General features: G+C 43.4%; 1 protein-coding gene across 1 annotated transcript in view; it reads left to right on the top strand.

Moving 5' to 3' along the window:
• The window catches only part of COL22A1 (collagen type XXII alpha 1 chain), a 316,194-nt gene that overhangs the window by 24,390 nt on the left and 272,672 nt on the right, over nucleotides 1-19,132 (top strand). The window contains exons 3-4 of the mRNA XM_075920074.2: nucleotides 11,570-11,706; nucleotides 14,027-14,593. Of these exons, the coding sequence (XP_075776189.2) occupies nucleotides 11,640-11,706; nucleotides 14,027-14,593 (634 nt within the window). The 5' untranslated portion in view covers nucleotides 11,570-11,639. The remainder of the gene's footprint in view (nucleotides 1-11,569; nucleotides 11,707-14,026; nucleotides 14,594-19,132) is intronic.

Consider the following 19,132-nt stretch of genomic DNA (forward strand, 5'->3'; position numbering starts at 1 on the left):
TGCTGCCGGGTTGGTCCAGTAGTGCCCAGAGCGGCAAAGCCTCAGAAGCACGGGAACCCGCCCGGTGCCCCTGGTCTGCTGGAGACGGTCTCCAGCAGACCAGGGGCACCGGAGCAGCCTACGAACGGGGCTTTCTCGCCCCGGAGCTCGCAGGTAGCAATCCGCTACCTCGACCTCCGGGGCGAGAAAGCCCCGTTCGTAAGTGCGGATCCGACATAAGTCGGATCTGCGTAAGTCGGGGACTGCCTGTATTTAAAAACCAGACACTCCAGCCGATGGGCAGAGAGGCAATGTGGGTAACTATCCTGGGGCCTGATGATTCAAAGGGCCCAGGGATCCTGGCTGCTTCATCCCTGAGCTCTTTAAATCGCTGCCGCAGCCTCAGGTGGCCAAAGGGCTGGGTGGGTGATGGGTGCAATGCAGTCTGGGTGTCATTGAGGGTTGGCTGCCCTCCAGTCCTGCCCCTTCTATTAGTACAGAGCCAGGGCCCCTACCTCGTCCAGGGGCCTGGCGAGTCTGTCATCCTTCCCCTGCCCCCACTCCTGCAGGAGTACCAGAACCTCCCCATGTCTCCTGCCACTCAGGGCTTTTCCCTTCATCTGCCCCCCATCACCCCGATTCATCTGCTCAGGTCAGGAGGGGCTCTCCTGAGGAGGTAGAGCTGGGAGTTGCAACTTCCCAAAGCAGGTAAGAGGCAGCCTTGGCTGAGTAGGACTGGCGTGGGTGATAAGCCCGTGCCGCCCCACCTCTTCCTGCTGAGGTAACCAGACTTTGGGTGTCCGCTCAGTAGATCTGACTGGACACTGCCAACTCCCCTTTTTGACTGGACACCTGACAGCCCTATCTCCAAGGCAGCATTCAGCTGCACTGACCATGCGGCTGTCTGTTCTCTTCCTGCAGTCCTCTGCCTCGTTTCCTACATACCTTCCAACTTCTTCAGTTAATGCAGCAGGGATCTGACAAACAGCCTCCTTCATTCCACAGCCAGGGTTCATTCCCAGAGCAGGTCCAGCTGGGCGCTCTCAGAAGTGACTGGGATTCAAGTGGAGTTCTTTGAGGATGCAAGTAAAATGTTGGTTCTCCACAGTATGTTGGAATTAGCTGGGGTTACGTAGTTCTGACTATTGTTCATATTACACTTACCACGCAGAGGCCTTGAAGATACCTGCTCTCTGCTCTGAAGGGTTTGTAGTCTAATTTGAGACAGGGAATAACTTTTAAATATAATAAGCACTAGAAGGGAAGGGAGGGAAGTTTGGAGGAAATAGTGTTTAGATAGCTCAACTGTGCACAAATTGATAGTTCTGAGACTTGAAGGTCACCTCCCATTTCTCCTGTGCAGGACCTTAACTCAATTTTGGGGGGGGGGGGGGGTAGAGGGAGAATGAAATGAAAATGTCCATGTTTCATTTAAATCATTGCTCTGGGGTGGGGCTGGGGATGAAGGGTTCAGGATGCAGGCTGGCCCAGGGAGAGGAAAACCTCAGCCCTCTCTCACCACAGCAGCTTCGGGCCAGATGAGAATTGCCTTGCCATGGATGCTGCAGCTCTAGTGGGCATAGCCGGGGAAGGGGTGCATGTCTCCTGGCTGGGGCATGTCCAGATTCGTCTGCCCCCTGCGCTCCCCAGCCAGAGTGAGGAATGCAGCAAACTGTGCACTTTCCTTCCACTCCCTGACGTAGGAGAACAGCCAGCAATGTTCCCGAACAAACTGGGGGGAAGAGCTTCAGCCTTCTCCTTTCATGTGCCTGGTGATTCTGTTTCTTTTCTTTATGGTTTTCTGAGAAGCAACCCCATTTTGGGACATCCCATTTTCCTGGCACACTCAAACCCTGACCTTGCTTTAAGTTATGATAAGAGCAAGCTGCATACCACATTTGGTTGTCCTAGCTTTTACCATTTAGGAGCAGTTCTTGAACAGGCAGGCAGACTGACTCAAGGACAAACTCTCTCAAGTATATGAAACCAGCTGTCTTTGGCTGCCGCTCATCCCAGCCTTGGCTGCCTGGACGACTTCTTGGAGGCATCTCGGCAGAAGTAGGTCTTGAGGATGGATTTAGAATGGATCGGTCATTAGGGCCCATCTTCCCTCTGGTACAGATGTTCCAAAACTCTAGATTGGCTGCCACATGTGGACCTTCTGATACAATCCACATTGCCCTCCAGAGGAGTCTTTTCATTGACTTTAGTGGGCTTTGGATCAGGCCTGTAATGTCTTAACTATTCCATCAAAACTCTCAGATAACCTCCCTGGTAACACCATCCTTCTTACCATGGATGTAGAAGCTCTATACGCCAACATCCCATATGAAGACGGATTACAAGCAATTAGAAACACTATCCCAGAGGACACCACTGCCAATTTGGCAGCAGACCTGTGTAACTTTGTTCTCACCCATAATTATTTCCACTTTGAGGACAACTTATACCTCCAGATCAGTGGCACAGTCATGGGTACCTGCATGTCCCCACAGTACACTAACATCTTTATGGCTGACTTAGAACAACATTTCCTCAAATCCCGTCCCCTTTTACCACTTCTCTATTTACACTACATCAATGACATCTTTATGATCTGGACACACGGCCAAGAAACACTGGAGACATTCCACAGAGATTTTAACAACCTATACCCCACCATCAATCTCAGCCTGGACCATTCTACACGAGAGATCCATTTCCTGGATACCACAGTACAAATCACCAATGGTAAACTAGACACCATTCTCCACAGAAAACCCACCGACTCATACAGTTACCTTCATGCCTCCAGCTCCCATCCAGAACACACCATACGATCCATCATCTATAGCCAAGTCCTTCAATACAACCGCATTTGCTCTAATCCCATTGACAGAGACCAGAAACTTCAGGATCTCTACCAAGCATTTATAAACCTCAATTACCCAGCTGGAGAAATAAAAAAACAAATTGAAAGAGACAGACGAATACCCAGAAACCATCTACTTAAAGACAGACCCAAGAAAACCAACAATAGAACACCACTTGTCATCACCTATAGCCCCCAACTTAAACCCGTCCAACCCATTATCAATAAACTACAACCTATATTAGAACAGGATACTATACTCTGAGAGGCTCTGGGAGACAGACCCCTAGTCTCCTACATATAACCATCTAACCTCAGGATGATTCTTACCAACAACCACAGTACATACCACACTAATACTAACCCTGGAACTTTTCCTTGCAACAAACCCCGTTGCCAGTTTTGTCCACATATTTACTCTGCTGACACCATTATTGGACCTAACCAATTCAGTTATAAGATCATAAGAACATAAGAACGGCCGTACTGGGTCAGACCAAAGGTCCTTCTAGCCCAGTATCCTGTCTACTGACAGTGGCCAGCACCAGGTGCCCCAGAGAGGGTGGACCGAAGACAATGATCAAGCGATTTGTCTCCTGCCATCTCTCTCCAGCCTCTGACAAACAGAGGCCAAGGACACCATTTTATCCCCTGGCTAATAGCCTTTTATGGACCTAACCTCCATGAAATTATCTAGCTTCTCTTTAAACTCTATTATAGTCCTAGCCTTCACAGCCTTCTCTGGCAAGGAGTTCCACAGGTTGACTACACGCTGTGTGAAGAAGAACTTTCTTTTATCCGTTTTAACCTGCTACCCATTTATTTCATTTGGTGATCAATTTAATTTAATTTCACATATTCCTGCTCATCGAGAAATATAATTTATGTCATCATGTGCCCACAGTGTCCATCTTCTATGTACATTGGACAAACGTCTCAGATGCTTCGCCAAAGAATCAATGCACACAAAATGGATATCAGACAGTATCACAAAGAAAAAACAGTTTCTTGCCATTTCAACCAGAAAGGGCATTGTCTCAACGACTTGATTACCTGCATACTGTTTCAAAGGCATTTTAACACCAGACTTGAAAGAGAAACCTCTGAACTGTCATTCATGTTTAAATTTGACACTTTACACCAGGGTCTTAACAAAGACATGAATTATCTTACCCATTACAAAGATAGCTTCCCCAATTATCACCTCTAATATCATTAGCTCACAGACATTTACCTCCCTCTCCATCCCCCCTCTGTTCTGAAATTTGATTTGTCCTTTTTATATGTGTTCACTTTTTTTTATTGTATCCCTTTGGTATATATGGTCATGCCTATTTTCTTCCACAAGTTGATCTGAGGAAGTGGGTCTGGCCCACAAAAGCTCATCACTAATAAACCAACTTGTTAGTCTTTAAAGTGCTACATAGTCCTGTTTTTTGTTTAAGAATTTTTTAGAAAGCTTCTGACAAAGGTCTGTGGAAACACAGACTGATAAAAATCCTCTCTTTTATCTGCCTGTTACTTGGTCCACTTCCTGCTCATCAGCAACAATTCAGATAATAAACTGCCTAGTTGAGTAGTCTAAAGGCGCACACAGAACACGTTGGCTATACTGGGATGCAGAATATATTAATGTGCTGTGTTATTTTTCTGAAGTTCTATATAATTAGACACCATTTTTCCACCTCAAGCTAACCTCTTCTTTAGAGATGGCTACTGCAGACGTTCGTTAAGGTGACAGTGCAAAGTCATGTTATGAATGCAGAATACCTGGGCCATTAAATTTACATGGCCCATTGTCACAGTTAGTGGCATAGGCATAATGGGGTGAAATTAAGCAATTAATAAAAAAACTGGCCTAGGCAGCAAGAAGAATGTTTCATTTATGTGCTCTGTTATACTGCCCAGTCCCAGCAAATGTGCAAGGATCCTGCATGCATGATACAACCGTGTCTATAATTAGGCCATGTTCTTTATATTTCACCCTGAATAATTGATTTTTGCAGTAGCCGTGTGTGATCTGTGCATGTTTGCTGCTAGCAGGTGGAAATTGTCTTCAGCCAACCAATGGAAACCCCATCACTCAAATGATTTAAACTGGTCAAACTACTAGAAAATATAGAGAATGGTGCTATAAGTGGTAGGAAATGGAATAGATGGCCAAATAGGTCTTTTTCTATCTTTTAACTTCTGCAGTGTGTCTGAACTTTAAGTTTGTCATAAAAGCAGAAGTAGGAAGGCTCTGAATTAAACTGTTTTGAATATAAAGACTTTGTACTAGCTGTACATCAGAGCAAGAGATTATGCTGTATCTTTTGCATCAGTGTTTTGAGTCTATCCCTTATATTCCCTTTTCCAAACATAATTTTCCAAGTGACGCCTTCTTAAATACTCAAGTCAGCTTTCCCTCTTTTGCACGAGTTTTCTACCAGTGTAACTCCATTGACTTCTGTGGATTTGCTCCTGTATTTTCACTGCGGTGAAATTGTACTAAGTTTTACCAGAGGGCTAGATTTGTGACTTGAACAACACCTCTGTGGTTCTTTACAGCCAGACTGCCAACAAGGGCAGGGGGTTCTTTTCTCCCTGTACTCTGGTTTGTTTGTTTGTTGTTTTAAGCTCTTAGGGGTGGGGGGAGGGAAGGCCATAATGTGCTGAATAAATTGACATCAAGGAAACATAAAATGCAACAAAAATAGATGCATAAAGTGGCAGGATCAGGCCAGAGGGCTATTGCAGAGGAGGAAAAAGGTAGCCCAAAACGCCTAAAAGACCTGTTTATAGAAGCAGAGGGCTGCAGGACAATTAACAGCAGCTGAGAGGGATCTGGCTCAGGCACTTTGGGGCCAGCTGACTCCACTGCTGTCTGTCTGAAGGCCTTTAAAAGCCTCATCAATTGGAAGCTGGGGGAGTGGAGGGTGGTGAATGAGAGGACGGAAAGAGAAGTGCAGGAGATAGACAGCAAAAGGCTAGAGAGTGATTCATTCCAGCACTAGAATGGAAACAGCTGGGGGAGGGGGTCCCAGGACCAGTGGCTGGGCTCCCTACTACAGAGACTTGTTGCAAACCCCAACCCCTGGGGTTGGGAGTGAGAGGCTGGCTCCAGCAGTGGCCTGGGTAAGAGGGACTCCTGCTGCAATATGCTTGCAATGTAATTCAGCTTTGGGTCTGCTGTTTCAGTGTCTTCTGAGTTGCAGAGTCAGGGCTTTGTGTCTAGCATATACTAGAAGGCTGAAGCAAAATACAGGGCTATGTGGCACTTTAAAGACTAACAAGATGGCTTATTAGATGATGAGCTTTTGTGGGCCAGACCCACTTCCTCAGATCAAATAGTGGAAGAAAATAGTCACAACCATATATACCAATGGATACAATTTTAAAAAACGAACACCTGTTCTGAAATTTGATTTGTCCTTTTCATAGAAGGGGGATGTGGGGAGGGAAAGGTAAATGTCTGTGGGCTAATGATATTACTCAAAAGCAGTTGAGTAACCTTGGCCGGAAGGTCAACTTTTACAGCTCCTTGTGGAAAGAAAGAAGTAAGGACTAGTCTTGCCTGAAAACTCCTAGGTACAACATGGGGTGCTGATGTGGGCACATGTTGAACAGTGACTCTTGTACTGATATGCTTGGCTGCTGAATATGCAGCTCGGCTATGTCTACACTGGCATGATTTTCTGTTTTTAACGGAAAAGTTTTCTGTTAAAAGCATTTTCGGAAAAGCGCGTCTAGACTGGCAGGATGCTTTTCTGCAAAAGCACTTTTTGCGGAAAAGCGTCCGTGGCCAATCTAGACACGGTTTTCTGCAAAAAAGCCCCGATTGCCATTTTCATGATTGGGGCTTTTTTGCGGAAACACTACTGTGCTGTCTACACTGGCCCTTTTGTGCAAAAGTCTTTCGGAAAAAGACTTTTGCCCGAATGGGAGCAGCATAGTATTTCTGGAAAAGCACTGACGATCTTACATGATATCATCAGTGCTTTTCCGAAAATTCAAGCAGACAGTGTAGACAGCTGGCAAGTTTTTCCGCAAAAGCAGATGATTTTGCGGAAAAAACTTGCCAGTCTAGACACAGCCCTTATGTACCAACTCTGTGGGGATACGATGAGACTCTTAACTAGAACCTTACAATCGACACCACTGAATGGCTGCCCTCACCCAAAATCTAGAGAGTGGCGACATAGCTGAATGTCCCAATTAATGAGAACCTCCAGAATCTTCCAGAGACCTGTCTGAAATATTGCAGAGATTTCGGAGATCATGCTAATGTCCCAGAGACGCAGCTGATTGCTGATTCCACAAAGGTATTTCAAGCTTTCAACCTGCCTTGAGAACAGTGGTGAGCATTGAACTAATTCAGAGCCCCATGAGGCAGATGCTGCCATCTCTCACCTTTGGAGCACAAGAGACAATTCACCATGTGATTGATTTGTCTCTGTCTATAATCTTTTATGGGGTGGGCCCTTGGCCACAGCAAGGGGGTGTCCCTCCCCACCCCTTCTGACCATCCTGCTGAGGAAATGGGATTGGAGAGCAGGGGCTTGTCCCACCATACCCCCCTGTTGGCACTCTAGCTGGGACTGGAGCTGTCATGGGTGTGTTTCCCCCACCCTTCAGCAGGTGAACTAAGTGGGTAGAGCGGAACAAGCCCATGAAACTCTGCCCCACTCCTTGGCAGGAGCACTGGGTGGGCAGATTGGCACAAGCCACGACTCTCCAACCTAGCAGGAGCCCCAGGCAGGTGGACAAAGCAGGTTGAGGTACAGAGGAACCCATTTTTCCAGCTCCCCATGGGCACAGACCCTGTTGTCCCAGTGGCTAATCCACCTCAGTCTAGACACCAGTCACAAACTATGGCTTATGTCGTGTCCTCTTCAGTCCTTTACCAGCAGCATCCTAGAGTCACCCGAAGAAATGTCTGGAGCTGTCCACTAATCTGGGCTTGGTTATTTGAACATTGAAGTGAGAATGTGTCGACTCTTAGGGTGCAGTGGAAAGTCAGTATTTTTCTTTCAGGCTGTTCCTTGAGAGAGGAATAAAGAGGTGCATGGCAGAGATGGAAAACTTTTAAGTCTGGAGAGGATCCCAGAGGTGCTTCCTCCTTTTCACTGCAGCAAGGAAAAACCATGCACCTCTTTATTCCTCTGTCTAGGAACAACCCGAGAGAAAAATACTGACCTTCCACTGCACCCTCAGGGTTGACACATTCTCACGTCAATGAAATAAAATGGGAAGCAAATTCTGTAGCAGATTAGAGCCCTCACCGAAAATACCTTGTCTCCAATTCTATTAGTGCATGTGGGAGTGTAACAATAATGATGCAAGTAATCCTATTGCCGTCAGAGTAATACACCCCTCAAGATAAAATTGCACACATGTTTAAATGGTTGTGGGTCAGACTCAGTTAATTCCTCTCTATATACAGACAATATGCAATATTTTCATACAACTGGTTCTCTGTTCAAATGAGGCCAGGGTCTACAGCAAAAAGGGTGTTGAGCACTCTTTGTATATTGAATAGTCATCACCTGCCTAGATCTGGAGCAGGCATTCTGGTTTTGAGTCCCACTATTTTTCTCCTGGACATAGCAATTTATTTTGAAATATCTTTTAAGATAGTGATACTTAGTTCTTCAAATGTTTAGCAAGGAAGAATCTCTTGATCTCACATTGTTGCCTTTAATTCACATAACACATAATTCTGTGGTCTGGTAATGTATGATTTTTGAAGGTATTGGTGTCCATTGGAAGTGGAAGTCTATTACAAGCCACACATATAAGCCAGACATGATCACCAATGTAAACACTGTGGATCAGATTCTTAACTGGTGTAAACTGATTTCATTGGAGCTCTTCTGATTTACACCAGCTGGAAATCTGTCCCCTTTCTTTTGGGGCTCACATGGGCTAAAATTAGCAAAGGTTGTTTCTTTAAAATTATTCATAAAACTTGAGTGTTTTGTCATGTCTAGTTGCACAATGATGACAGAGACTCGAGAAAGGAGCAGCTGACTACTGAAAAGATGGTTGATTTTACATAAGTGCTGTTGGACCACTCTTAGTTTTCCAGAGCCACAATTCCAAAGTTTTAAAAACTGGGATGAAAACTCCCATAGCAATTTTCAATATTTTTGGCTCTTAGTCTTATGAATGAGACTGACCGATTGGAATGTCAGTAGTGTGCTTATCTAAAAGTAAACCCTGACTATAACTGTCCAAGCTATTTCAGTTCAGTCATCCTTAGGTCTGGTTGCCTAGCACCAAGTTTCTTTGCCTCATTGTGCCATAGTGACACCTGCTGGAAAGTTTCTGAACACCAGCATTTCATAGGCCTCAAGGCTGCAACCCATCAAGGACAACATCAATAACTTTTACCAGCATGTTTGATTTGGGGGGAGGGTAGCTCAGTGGTTTGAGCATTGGTCTGCTAAATCCAGGGTTATGAACTCAATCCTCAATGGGACCATTTAGGGAGCTGGGGTAAATCTGTCAAGGATGGTACTTGGTCTGGCTACGATAGCAGGGAACTGGACTCAATGACCTCACAAGGTCCCTTCCAGTTCTGTGAGATGGTATATCTTCATATGTTATAGTGATCACTTAATCTATTCAAATGCTTGAGCCTTTACATTTCAGGTGTCTGAAGAGAATGTGCAATTGCATTTATTTGTCACCTCTAAAATGTTATTTCTAATGAGTGTAGGAGGTGTGATAAGCATTGTTTCTCCATGCCCAGATGTCTTATCAGCTGTGGAAAATATAGCATGTTCTGGCTATGTCTACACTACAATGTTTAGACAGCTGTTGTTGCGCAAAAACCTGCAGAGCATCCACACCTCAAATGAGCTCTTATGCAATTAAATGGGCAGTTAAGCAGCAGAACAGAGGGCTTTTTCCGCCATAGGTAAACCTCCTTTTCTGAGGCATAACTGCTTTTAGCGCTACAGCTATTGTGCAGCAAGGCAAGTGTGGATGCTCCAGAGGAGTTTCATGTGCAAGAAACCCCTATGGGAAAAAGCACAGGTGCTCTGATGGCCATTCTGTGAATGGACATCAGAGATTTCTTGCAGTATGGACACTCTCTTGCACAAAAGCACACCGTGGACGTGCTCTTGCACAAGAATTTTTTGTGCAAAAACTCTTGTGCAAAAGGCTTCTTGTGTAAGAAGCATGTAGCGTAGACGTAGCCAATCTGCCTGCATTTACCCAGGTGTATCGAGAGTTGCATCTGGGCTTTTAGATTTTTACTTCCTCTAGCCCACATCATGCCTTCATTTACTTTAGAGGGACATTGACAAGATAGATCTAAGTTTAGACCTGCTAAGCTTATTTTTAAGAATAGCCTTGGCTCCTTCACAATTCTTTTGAGATGTTTTCCACCAAAACAAATGGTTCCAAGAGGAAAAGAAATAGCCCCGTACTCAAGAGCAACTCTACAATAATACACCAACATTCACAGCCTATCGCTTAAATATCACAGTCTTGCAATTGGTACTCGATGTGCCTGTAAGTGATGGAGGAAATAAAAATTCAGTGAGGAAACAAGCCTAAGGCGTCTCTGTACATTAGTGAGGGAAGCATGATTCTAGAATCATTGAGAGTATCTTTTAAAATATTTCCTTCGTTTGGAAGCACTTCAGAGTAGGACTGGTGCCTGGATGTGGGTTTACGACACCGAGTGCACTGTGAGCCCTACTGTAAGACAAATAATATAAGGCACACACTTAAACATTCACCAACTGTGTTTTCAATTTAAAAAATGGAGCTGGCCCAGTTTTGGAAATCGTTTACCAAACCCTTCTGAATTTCTAATTTGTATCAAAAGCAGGGGAGTTTTCACTAGCTTCATCTAAATTAAATCAAAATAAGTCACTCTTAAATCAAACTACCACCCACAGAGTTGTTTACACTGGATTTAACCTAGTTGGTTTAAAATACCACTTCTGGGCCTAGCCTATACTTGAGTTAGGTTGACATAGCAATGTTGGTCAGCGGTGTGAAAAATCCACACCTCAATCTGATGTCACTGTGGTGACCCAGTGTAACACAGCTGTGCTATGTCAGTTGGATAAATGGTTCTGTTTCTTTGTTCGATGAAGGAGTATTCTTAGGAAATACCTCTTCCACCAGAGTAGATTCCATCCATACCATTGGGCTTTGCTGGCACAGCTATATTGGTATTGTCTCGATAGTGTAGATATAACTTAAGTTAAACTGGTGCAACCATCTCATGTAGACAAAGCTACCTGATGGTGAGGCATTCATATATGAGGACAAAGTCAGTCTTATTAGCACACAGCAGTTCTGATGTCTAAGATCTGGAAGTGGTCACTGGTGAGGTAGCAATGGGATGCGTATGGCTATAAACATGTCTCTGACCTGAACTGAGTACCTCCTGAGGCAGAAACATGAGAGACTCAGTGGTTTCAAGTTTGATGAATTGATTATCCCTTTGCTGGTGGGCTCATTTAAACTAAAATCATCTATTAATCTCTCCCTTTCAGACCACTCAGGCTGCTGGGTATTGATAGGAGCCTGAGAAAAAACCTTAGTTTTTGAAGAGTGAACTCTTTGCCTCTTTGTCTCTGTACTGCCAGTGCCTATTCAAGAAAAATGAGAGCCGGCGGAGGCGACCCTAAATGTGTAGTTCCAGAGTTTGTATTGTTGCTTTTGTTTCCTCCACAGTCTCATGATTCTGTAAGTTAATAATCACTCCTCAATTATTTTCTCTTTTCCTAGGCAAGGGATGGATTTATAGTCCATTTCTCACCACAGTGAAGAGCTGAGGCTGTGTGAGAAGAAGAGAGAGATGCCTTACATGCTGATTCTTCTTGCACTCCTCCTAAGCGGAGAGAAAATTGAGGCACAGAGAGCAGGTATGTGCTGACAACCAAGTGGGTTGTATCCACGAAAGCTCATGATACCATCTACATGTTTTGTTGGTCTTTAAGGCTACATCTAGACTACAAGCCTCTTTTGAAAGGCTTTTTTGAAAGACTCTTTTGAAAAAGCCTCTTTCAAAAGAGAGCATCTAGACTACAAGCAGATTTTTCAAAAAAGCAAGCCGCTTTTTCAAAAGACAGTCTAGTCGCTCTCTTTCCAAAAAAGCACAGTTTGCATTCAATAGCACCTTTTTTTGAAAGAGTACTTTCAAAAAAAGGTGTAATTCCTCGTAAAATGAGGTTTACGGTGATCAAAAAAACCTGCCATGTTCTTTTGATTTATTTTTGAAAGAACACTGCTGCAGTCTAGACCCAGGTGAAGTTTTTTTGAAAAACGGCTACTTTTTTTTTGAAAAAAACCCTGTAGTCTAGACACACCCTGTGGTGTTGCTAGACTATTCGTTGTTTTTTAAGTTTTTTCCAATTATGGACTAACTTGGCTACCCTTCTGAAGCTTTTGAACCAAATATTGAAACATTCAACTGGCTCTGTCAAGTATATAAAGAAAGAATCACTGACCCATTAAGGATTAGCCCTGTTGAACACAGTGTTTTCCTGTATTAATTCCTTAATAAACTTCACTGTCTTCACCTCAACCACCCCGTTTTCTGGACAGTCATCCCTGATAAGAGATGGGATTTCTTCTCTATACTCTGTATTGTTTTAAGTTACACTTATTGTCACCGGCTGAGATGCGTTAAAAGACACAACATGCATAGCCATTGCTGAATATGTTTGAAATGATATATTCTTCAGTTAGCTGGGCTTAACCCTGTTTTTCCCGGACAGGATAAATTAATGATGCTGGACTTTTCCCATCATCTTTACAGCTGATGATGAGTTGAACTTTACAATCACATGACATAATGTCTATCTATTGTGCAAGAAAACTCTGACTGTGCTCCCCTTAGCTCTGACTCTGCAGTCGAAGGAGAGGTGTCTAGGAGCTGCCAGGCCAGCTCTCCATCCTTCTATTCTAAGGTGTTTTTCCCATGGCAGGGCATTCTGGCTTTATGGGCACATTTTGTTGGCAGTGCAGCACAAAGCACTTGCTTCTCCCTAGAGGATCTGGGGCCATGAACTTAATACATGACAATACATGACGGATGTGTCTACATTGGCACCCCTTTCCAGAAAAGGGATGCTAATGAGACACTTCGGAATTGCAAATCCACGGGGGATTTAAATATCCCCCATGGATTTGCAATTCCGAAGTGTCTCATTAGCATCCCTTTTCCGGAAAGGGGTGCCAATGTAGACACAGCCGACATGTGTATAGCAGTTTTCATCCTGAAGAATCATCTAGCCTTTTATAAACTCAGACATATGTGGGACTTCATTAATTTACCACAGAGTAGGGCACTCTGATTATGCCTTGTGTTGTCTGTCTTCCCCTGCCCCCTGGTCTTATGGTTATATAGCACCTTGCCTTGCAAATGCTCACACAAAGCAGAAAACACTTTTGGTGAGAAGCCCTCCTTGAAGGTGTCTGTGAAATATCCAACTAGTCTGGCTTCCTAGTTGAAGACAACTGCAATTAAAACTTGTGGGCCTTTTGGATTACACAGACTTCTAATTATGAATATTTTAACTGAAGATGAGGCTGGTTGTGGGGGTGGGGAAACGCTTCCTTTGCAAAGGAGCTGTACTTTGTTGTCAAGGAAGCCAGTCTACTATTCCAGGAATGGTCCCTTAGTCAACACACATTGGCAAACAGAATAAGAGACAAGTTCATAACAAAATTATTTTTTATTCTCTGAGACATTGTGGACAGAAACATAATTACCTGCAGCTACGCAGAAATAAATTAGCGTTATCATTTGAGAGGGAACGTTGAAGGTCAAGGTTGGCGCAGGCTTGGTCAACACAGATCTCTGGCTGTGACAATATCTTTTCAATGCACTGCATTCGAATTGGGAATGGAAAAGGGGCTGCTTAGGTTTTTAAAAGAGAAGACCAGCCTCATAGATATGCAGACAGCGTAGGCAAAAAAGAGAGTGTTGGAGACAGAGCAAGCAGAACAGGAAAGGAGAGGCAATGAACTGAAAGCAACAGATCTACAATAGATCTCCTAAATTGATGGGAAGAAAATCACAGAGAAGAATGGCTGGAAGCTTGTGTTCTCTATGTGGGACAGAGAGAAATGCCTTCAGTACAGAGTCAGTACACTAAATAGACATGACTAAAGAGGTTAAGATAGATGTGATGATCCTCTTTCAGCTTCTCTTAGCAGTATCTTCCATTGATCCTGCAGGTTGCAAGAATGTCCACTATGACCTTGTCTTCATCTTGGATACCTCTTCCAGTGTGGGTAAAGAAGATTTTGAGAAGGTCCGCCAGTGGGTATCTAATCTGGTCGATACCTTTGAGATTGGACCGGACAAGACCCGTGTAGGAGTGGTACGTTACAGCGACAGGCCAACCACGGAGTTTGACTTGGGAAGGTACCAAACTCGTGAGGAAATCAAAGAAGCGGCAAGGAACATTAAGTATTATGGAGGCAATACAAACACTGGGGATGCCCTTAGGTACATCAACACCTATAGCTTTTCCAAAGAGGCTGGTGGGAGGCTTAGTGATCCAACCATTAAGAAAGTGGCTATACTTTTGACTGATGGAAGAAGTCAGGATTATGTCATGGATGCAGCCACTGCAGCCCGTAAGGCAGGAATCAGGATCTTTGCTGTGGGAGTTGGTGAGGCCTTAAAGGAGGAACTGGATGAAATTGCTTCTGAGCCTAAATCTGCCCATGTGTTCCATGTCTCCGATTACAATGCCATTGATAAAATACGAGGGAAACTGAGACGACGGCTTTGTGAAAGTAAGTAGAGATAATATTACTTTAATAAACAGAATTGTAATAGGGTAATTATTGTGTGTCTCTGAAAGTCCTATACATATGCTTATCAACTCTAGTTCGGTTTTAACTGTAGGTCCTCTTCTCTCTCTTTCTTCATATCCATCCATCCACTAGTGTTCTGAATTTTCCATTCTTTAAAAAGCTACTTTACCATCAGTTGCAGTCATGGTTTGTTTACTTCTGGGTTGGATAAGCCAAAGCAACATTAACTGAGGGCCCACTTCCAGTGGGATCAAATCAGAGATAGAAGTATATGTTTTATTTATTTCTGGGAATGGAAATGATATGTTTTTCTCTATATACGATTCCACTTTTCATTTGACTCCTCTGTTCATTGTGTTGTGGTCCACTGGAAATTATTTGGCCTCCTGAAAACTGTGACTGACACTATTTAGAACTATCTACCCTCATTTTCAGGAATAATACAGATGGGGAGAAAGGAGGTATCCTAAAGTGTGGATAAAAAGAAGGGAGTTTAGTGTTATTGAACATAGGGATCTTCTCAGAGAAGGGATAGTTTACTAAATTAGTGGGTTGATTTCTATATAAAACCAAAGAGATCCAGATGGCTGGTAATGACATTTGGGAAGAGAGAAGGCAGCATTGTTAAAACTAAGAGCTAGCGGGAAATGTGCAAATTTCAGGAGAGGACACTGGTTGGACAGTTAGATCTGCTTGAGGCGTCAAATGACAAAGTGAAATTAAGATTTCTGGAGTGCGGGATAGGACAGTGTCTGCCAACGGCATGGAGGGAAGGGCAGACAGCGTGAAAGGAGCAATGACTGAATAGGGAAGCAAAGTTTCACCAGACACAGTTGTGTGTGATCCAACTCGGCTTGCCACGATGATGTATTGTCTCTCGATGTGGTGCAACTGCTCTTGCTATTTTTTTAATGAGTGAAATATTTAGGGTCCGATTAGATCTAAAGAAAAAAAAATCTCCCAATGGACAGAGCAATTTGACATTGATAAAACAGGAGAGCGAGGCTGTGGAGACATCATCAAAGGAGACAATAAGTCTGAGATCAGATAACTTTCTTAGGGTGAATAATGTAGAGGAGAACTGGTGTTTTACAGATGAAGGGGTAGGTGCGAACACATGGTTGGAATGAAGAACAATGGTGGAGCTGAAATTTCTGCACTGTACTGGCCAGCAATGGCTCTCCCAGTCCTACCTTTTACTGTAACAAAATACAGGACTATGTAGCACTTTAAAGACTAACAAGATAGTTTATTAGGTGATGAGCTTTCGTGGGCCAGACCCACTTCCTCAGATCAAATAGTGAAAGAAAATAGTCACAACCATATATACCAAAGGATACAATTTAAAAAAAATGAACACATATGAAAAGGACAAATCACATTTCAGAACAAAAGGGAGATGTGGAGGAAGGGGAGAGGTAAATGTCTGTGAGCTAATGGTATTAGAGGGGATAATTGGAGAAGCTATCTTTGTAATGGGTAAGATAGTTAGTGTCTTTGTTGAGACCGACACGTAGAGTGTCGAATATTAGCATGAATGACAGTTCAGAGGATTCCCTTTCAAGTGCAGATTTTAAAGGCTTTTGAAGCAGGATGCAGGTAATTAAGTCGTTGAGACAGTGTCCTTTCTGGTTGAAATGGCAATAAACTGTTTTTTCTTTGTGATCCTGTCTAATATCTGTTTTGTGGGCATTGATCCTTTGGCGAAGTGTCTGAGACATTTGTCTAATGTACAAAGCAGACGGACACTTTCGGCACATGATAGCATAAATTATATTTCTGGGTGCGCAGGAATATGTGTTCTTGATCTTATAACTCGGTTAGGTCCAATAATGGCATTCATGCTAAAATTCAGCACTCTACGCGTCGGTCTCAACAAAGACACTAACTATCTTACCCATTACAAAGATAGCTTCCCCAATTATCACTTCTAATACCATTAGCTCACAGACATTTACCTTCGCGCGCCCCCCCCCCCCCGCATCTCCCTTTTGTTCTGAAATGTGATGTGTCCTTTTCATATGTGTTCATTTTTTTAAAATTGTATCCTTTGGTATATATGGTTGTGACTATTTTCTTCCACTATTTGATCTGAGGAAGTGGGTCTGGCCCACGAAAGCTCATCATCTAATAAACCATCTTGTTAGTCTTTAAAGTGCTACATAGTCCTGTATTTTGTTTCAGCTACACCAGACTAACACGGCTACATTTCTATCACTGTTCTACCTTTTACTATACTGTACAAATGTGGGGATCAGCAGTGATATGGATCCTGAGGTTTGTGCAGCAGCTATGTAACCCACATACCCACTGGGTGTGGTTCACTGTCCAATTTAGTGGTATTGAGACCCCTTACACAGAGTAAGCCTTAGGTGAGGTGCTGTAGACCCTCATGTATTATGCTCCAGAGGTCCCAGGTTCAGTTCTACTTATTGGCATTACAAGTGGGGGCTTGTCTAGAATTTCAACCAGGATGTCCCTGAAGCTCAGGATGTGCTTCCTCAGCTAGGGGAACTATGTAACTCCCACACCTACTGGGTGTGGTGCACTGTCCCATGTAGTGCAACTTAGATCACTTACCATGAGAGAATGAATTTGCTCTACAGCCTTAGCTGAGGACCAGCTTGCTTTTTCACTCAAACTGTAGAGGCTCATGCACTAAGCTCCAGAGGTCTTCGGTTCAGTTCCACTTGTTGGCATTACAGCTGCACAGAATAACTTGTTTCCGGTCTCATTGGATTTCTGTTTTGAACTTCCATTATGCCTTGCTATATTAGGCTATGATTTAACATTGTGAGTGAGTCACTGAGTACATTAATAATACTTTAGGCTTGATCTGGTACTATGGAAATAAACATTACATACTTGAAAATAATACATGCACTCAGAAGACCCTGTGTCAGTGGCTGATATTTTTACCAAACTACTCCACTTACATTCTGGACTAGAGTTAGTGACCAAATTGGGTGATGGCTTTAAATGATGGCAAGAGAAGAGATATTTCTGTACAAATTCTGGGGATGATCCATGGGTCTTCATGCTTTCAAAATAGTGTTTACAGGTGTATGATTTAGAACTGAGAGCAGGAAGATATGGAGAAGAGAAAGATATATTGCCATTGATAGGTGAGTAGGATGCTTTTCAAAGGGCGAATGTAGCCCCCTTTGGGAAAATGAGGCTCTGTTTGAAGCTAGACTCAAGAAGATCCGTGCATGCACATGGATAGTGGCTAACTGAGGTTGAGAAATGCTGTTGTTGCTTGACACTGGAAATGCTCTTGATTGAGATTTAGGAACGCAGTGGTTGGACAATGAAAATGCCCAGACTTATTAGGGCTATTTTTTCTTAAGTGCCAGCACTAGCAACAGACAAAGGTGGGGAGGGTTGGTCAGGGCCTTCCACTTTCAGAAGCAGTCCGAGGCCTCAGGAGAACTTTACTACATTTCAGAAGTTCTTTGACTCTCTGGGGGCATGCAGTCCAGTTCACTCCCATGGATCTTAATTAGCTGTACTTTTGAAACAAGCATACTTCTTGGTTAACTGCTGCTTGTGTCACTCACACACCTTCTAGGTGTGGTTCACTGTCCCATGTAGTGGCACTTGCAGTGTGAGTAGGGGTTCATGCACTAAGCTCCAGAGGTCCCAGGTTCAGTTCTGCCTGTTGGTGTTACACTTCCTGTGGTGTTGCTCTCTTATGTTTGGGTGTGTCTAGCTGGACACAACTTGGCAGGGGCAGTAATTTGTATCTTAGAATGCAGCATAGCTACAGATGCTCCTTCGTTTCTGCCAAGAAGTGTACTATGGATTTTGCAACAGGGCAAATTCTCTTCTGAGGGCTGATGCTTGCTCTGCTGGAAAACTCACTGGAAGGTGATTTTATCCCTTCCCTTCCCTCCTTGCTGGGAACTACTCACATGTCCAGCTGAGATCCTTCTGAAGCCCAGGGGCAGTCAGGATGACTGCTGTGAGCTCTATTTCTCTTCCTGGGTGTCCAGGGAATAGAGGACTTAATTCTAATGTTTACACAAAATAGATGCAGAAGTGCTGTATTAGTTACATCTAATCTATTCTGGGGTAACTAACAACAGAATAAAGTCTTGAGCTCTGGCCAGACTTTTGGGATCTTTACAAGGAATAATTTCCAAGGCAGAGTTCCAGCCTACTAGAAAATAAATGATTAAATCTTTTGCATTTTCTTTGCCCTCCTATTGGTTTATTATCCTACTTTATCTTAAGATAGTCACATACAAATAACAGCAACATAAAACAGGAGACACCAATATAAACTGAACAAAGCCTTAAAAAAAATGAAACACCCACTTCAGCAAGCTCATGTTCTTCTTATTGGCACTTTGGCATCTCTACTTCTATTTTGAGATATGTTCAAAGGTTTCTTTCTCCCAGCTCTTGCAAGAAACCTTGCTAAACAATGTCTAAATTATAGTAAAAGGCAGAAAGAAGATTACACTGATGATAGATAAAGGAAGTCATAGACATTGGAAAAAAATTGAGATCATC

This window comes from Pelodiscus sinensis, chromosome 2 (genome assembly GCF_052426305.1).
Source record: "Pelodiscus sinensis isolate ZL-2025 chromosome 2, ASM5242630v1, whole genome shotgun sequence".
Taxonomy (NCBI): domain Eukaryota; kingdom Metazoa; phylum Chordata; order Testudines; family Trionychidae; genus Pelodiscus; species Pelodiscus sinensis.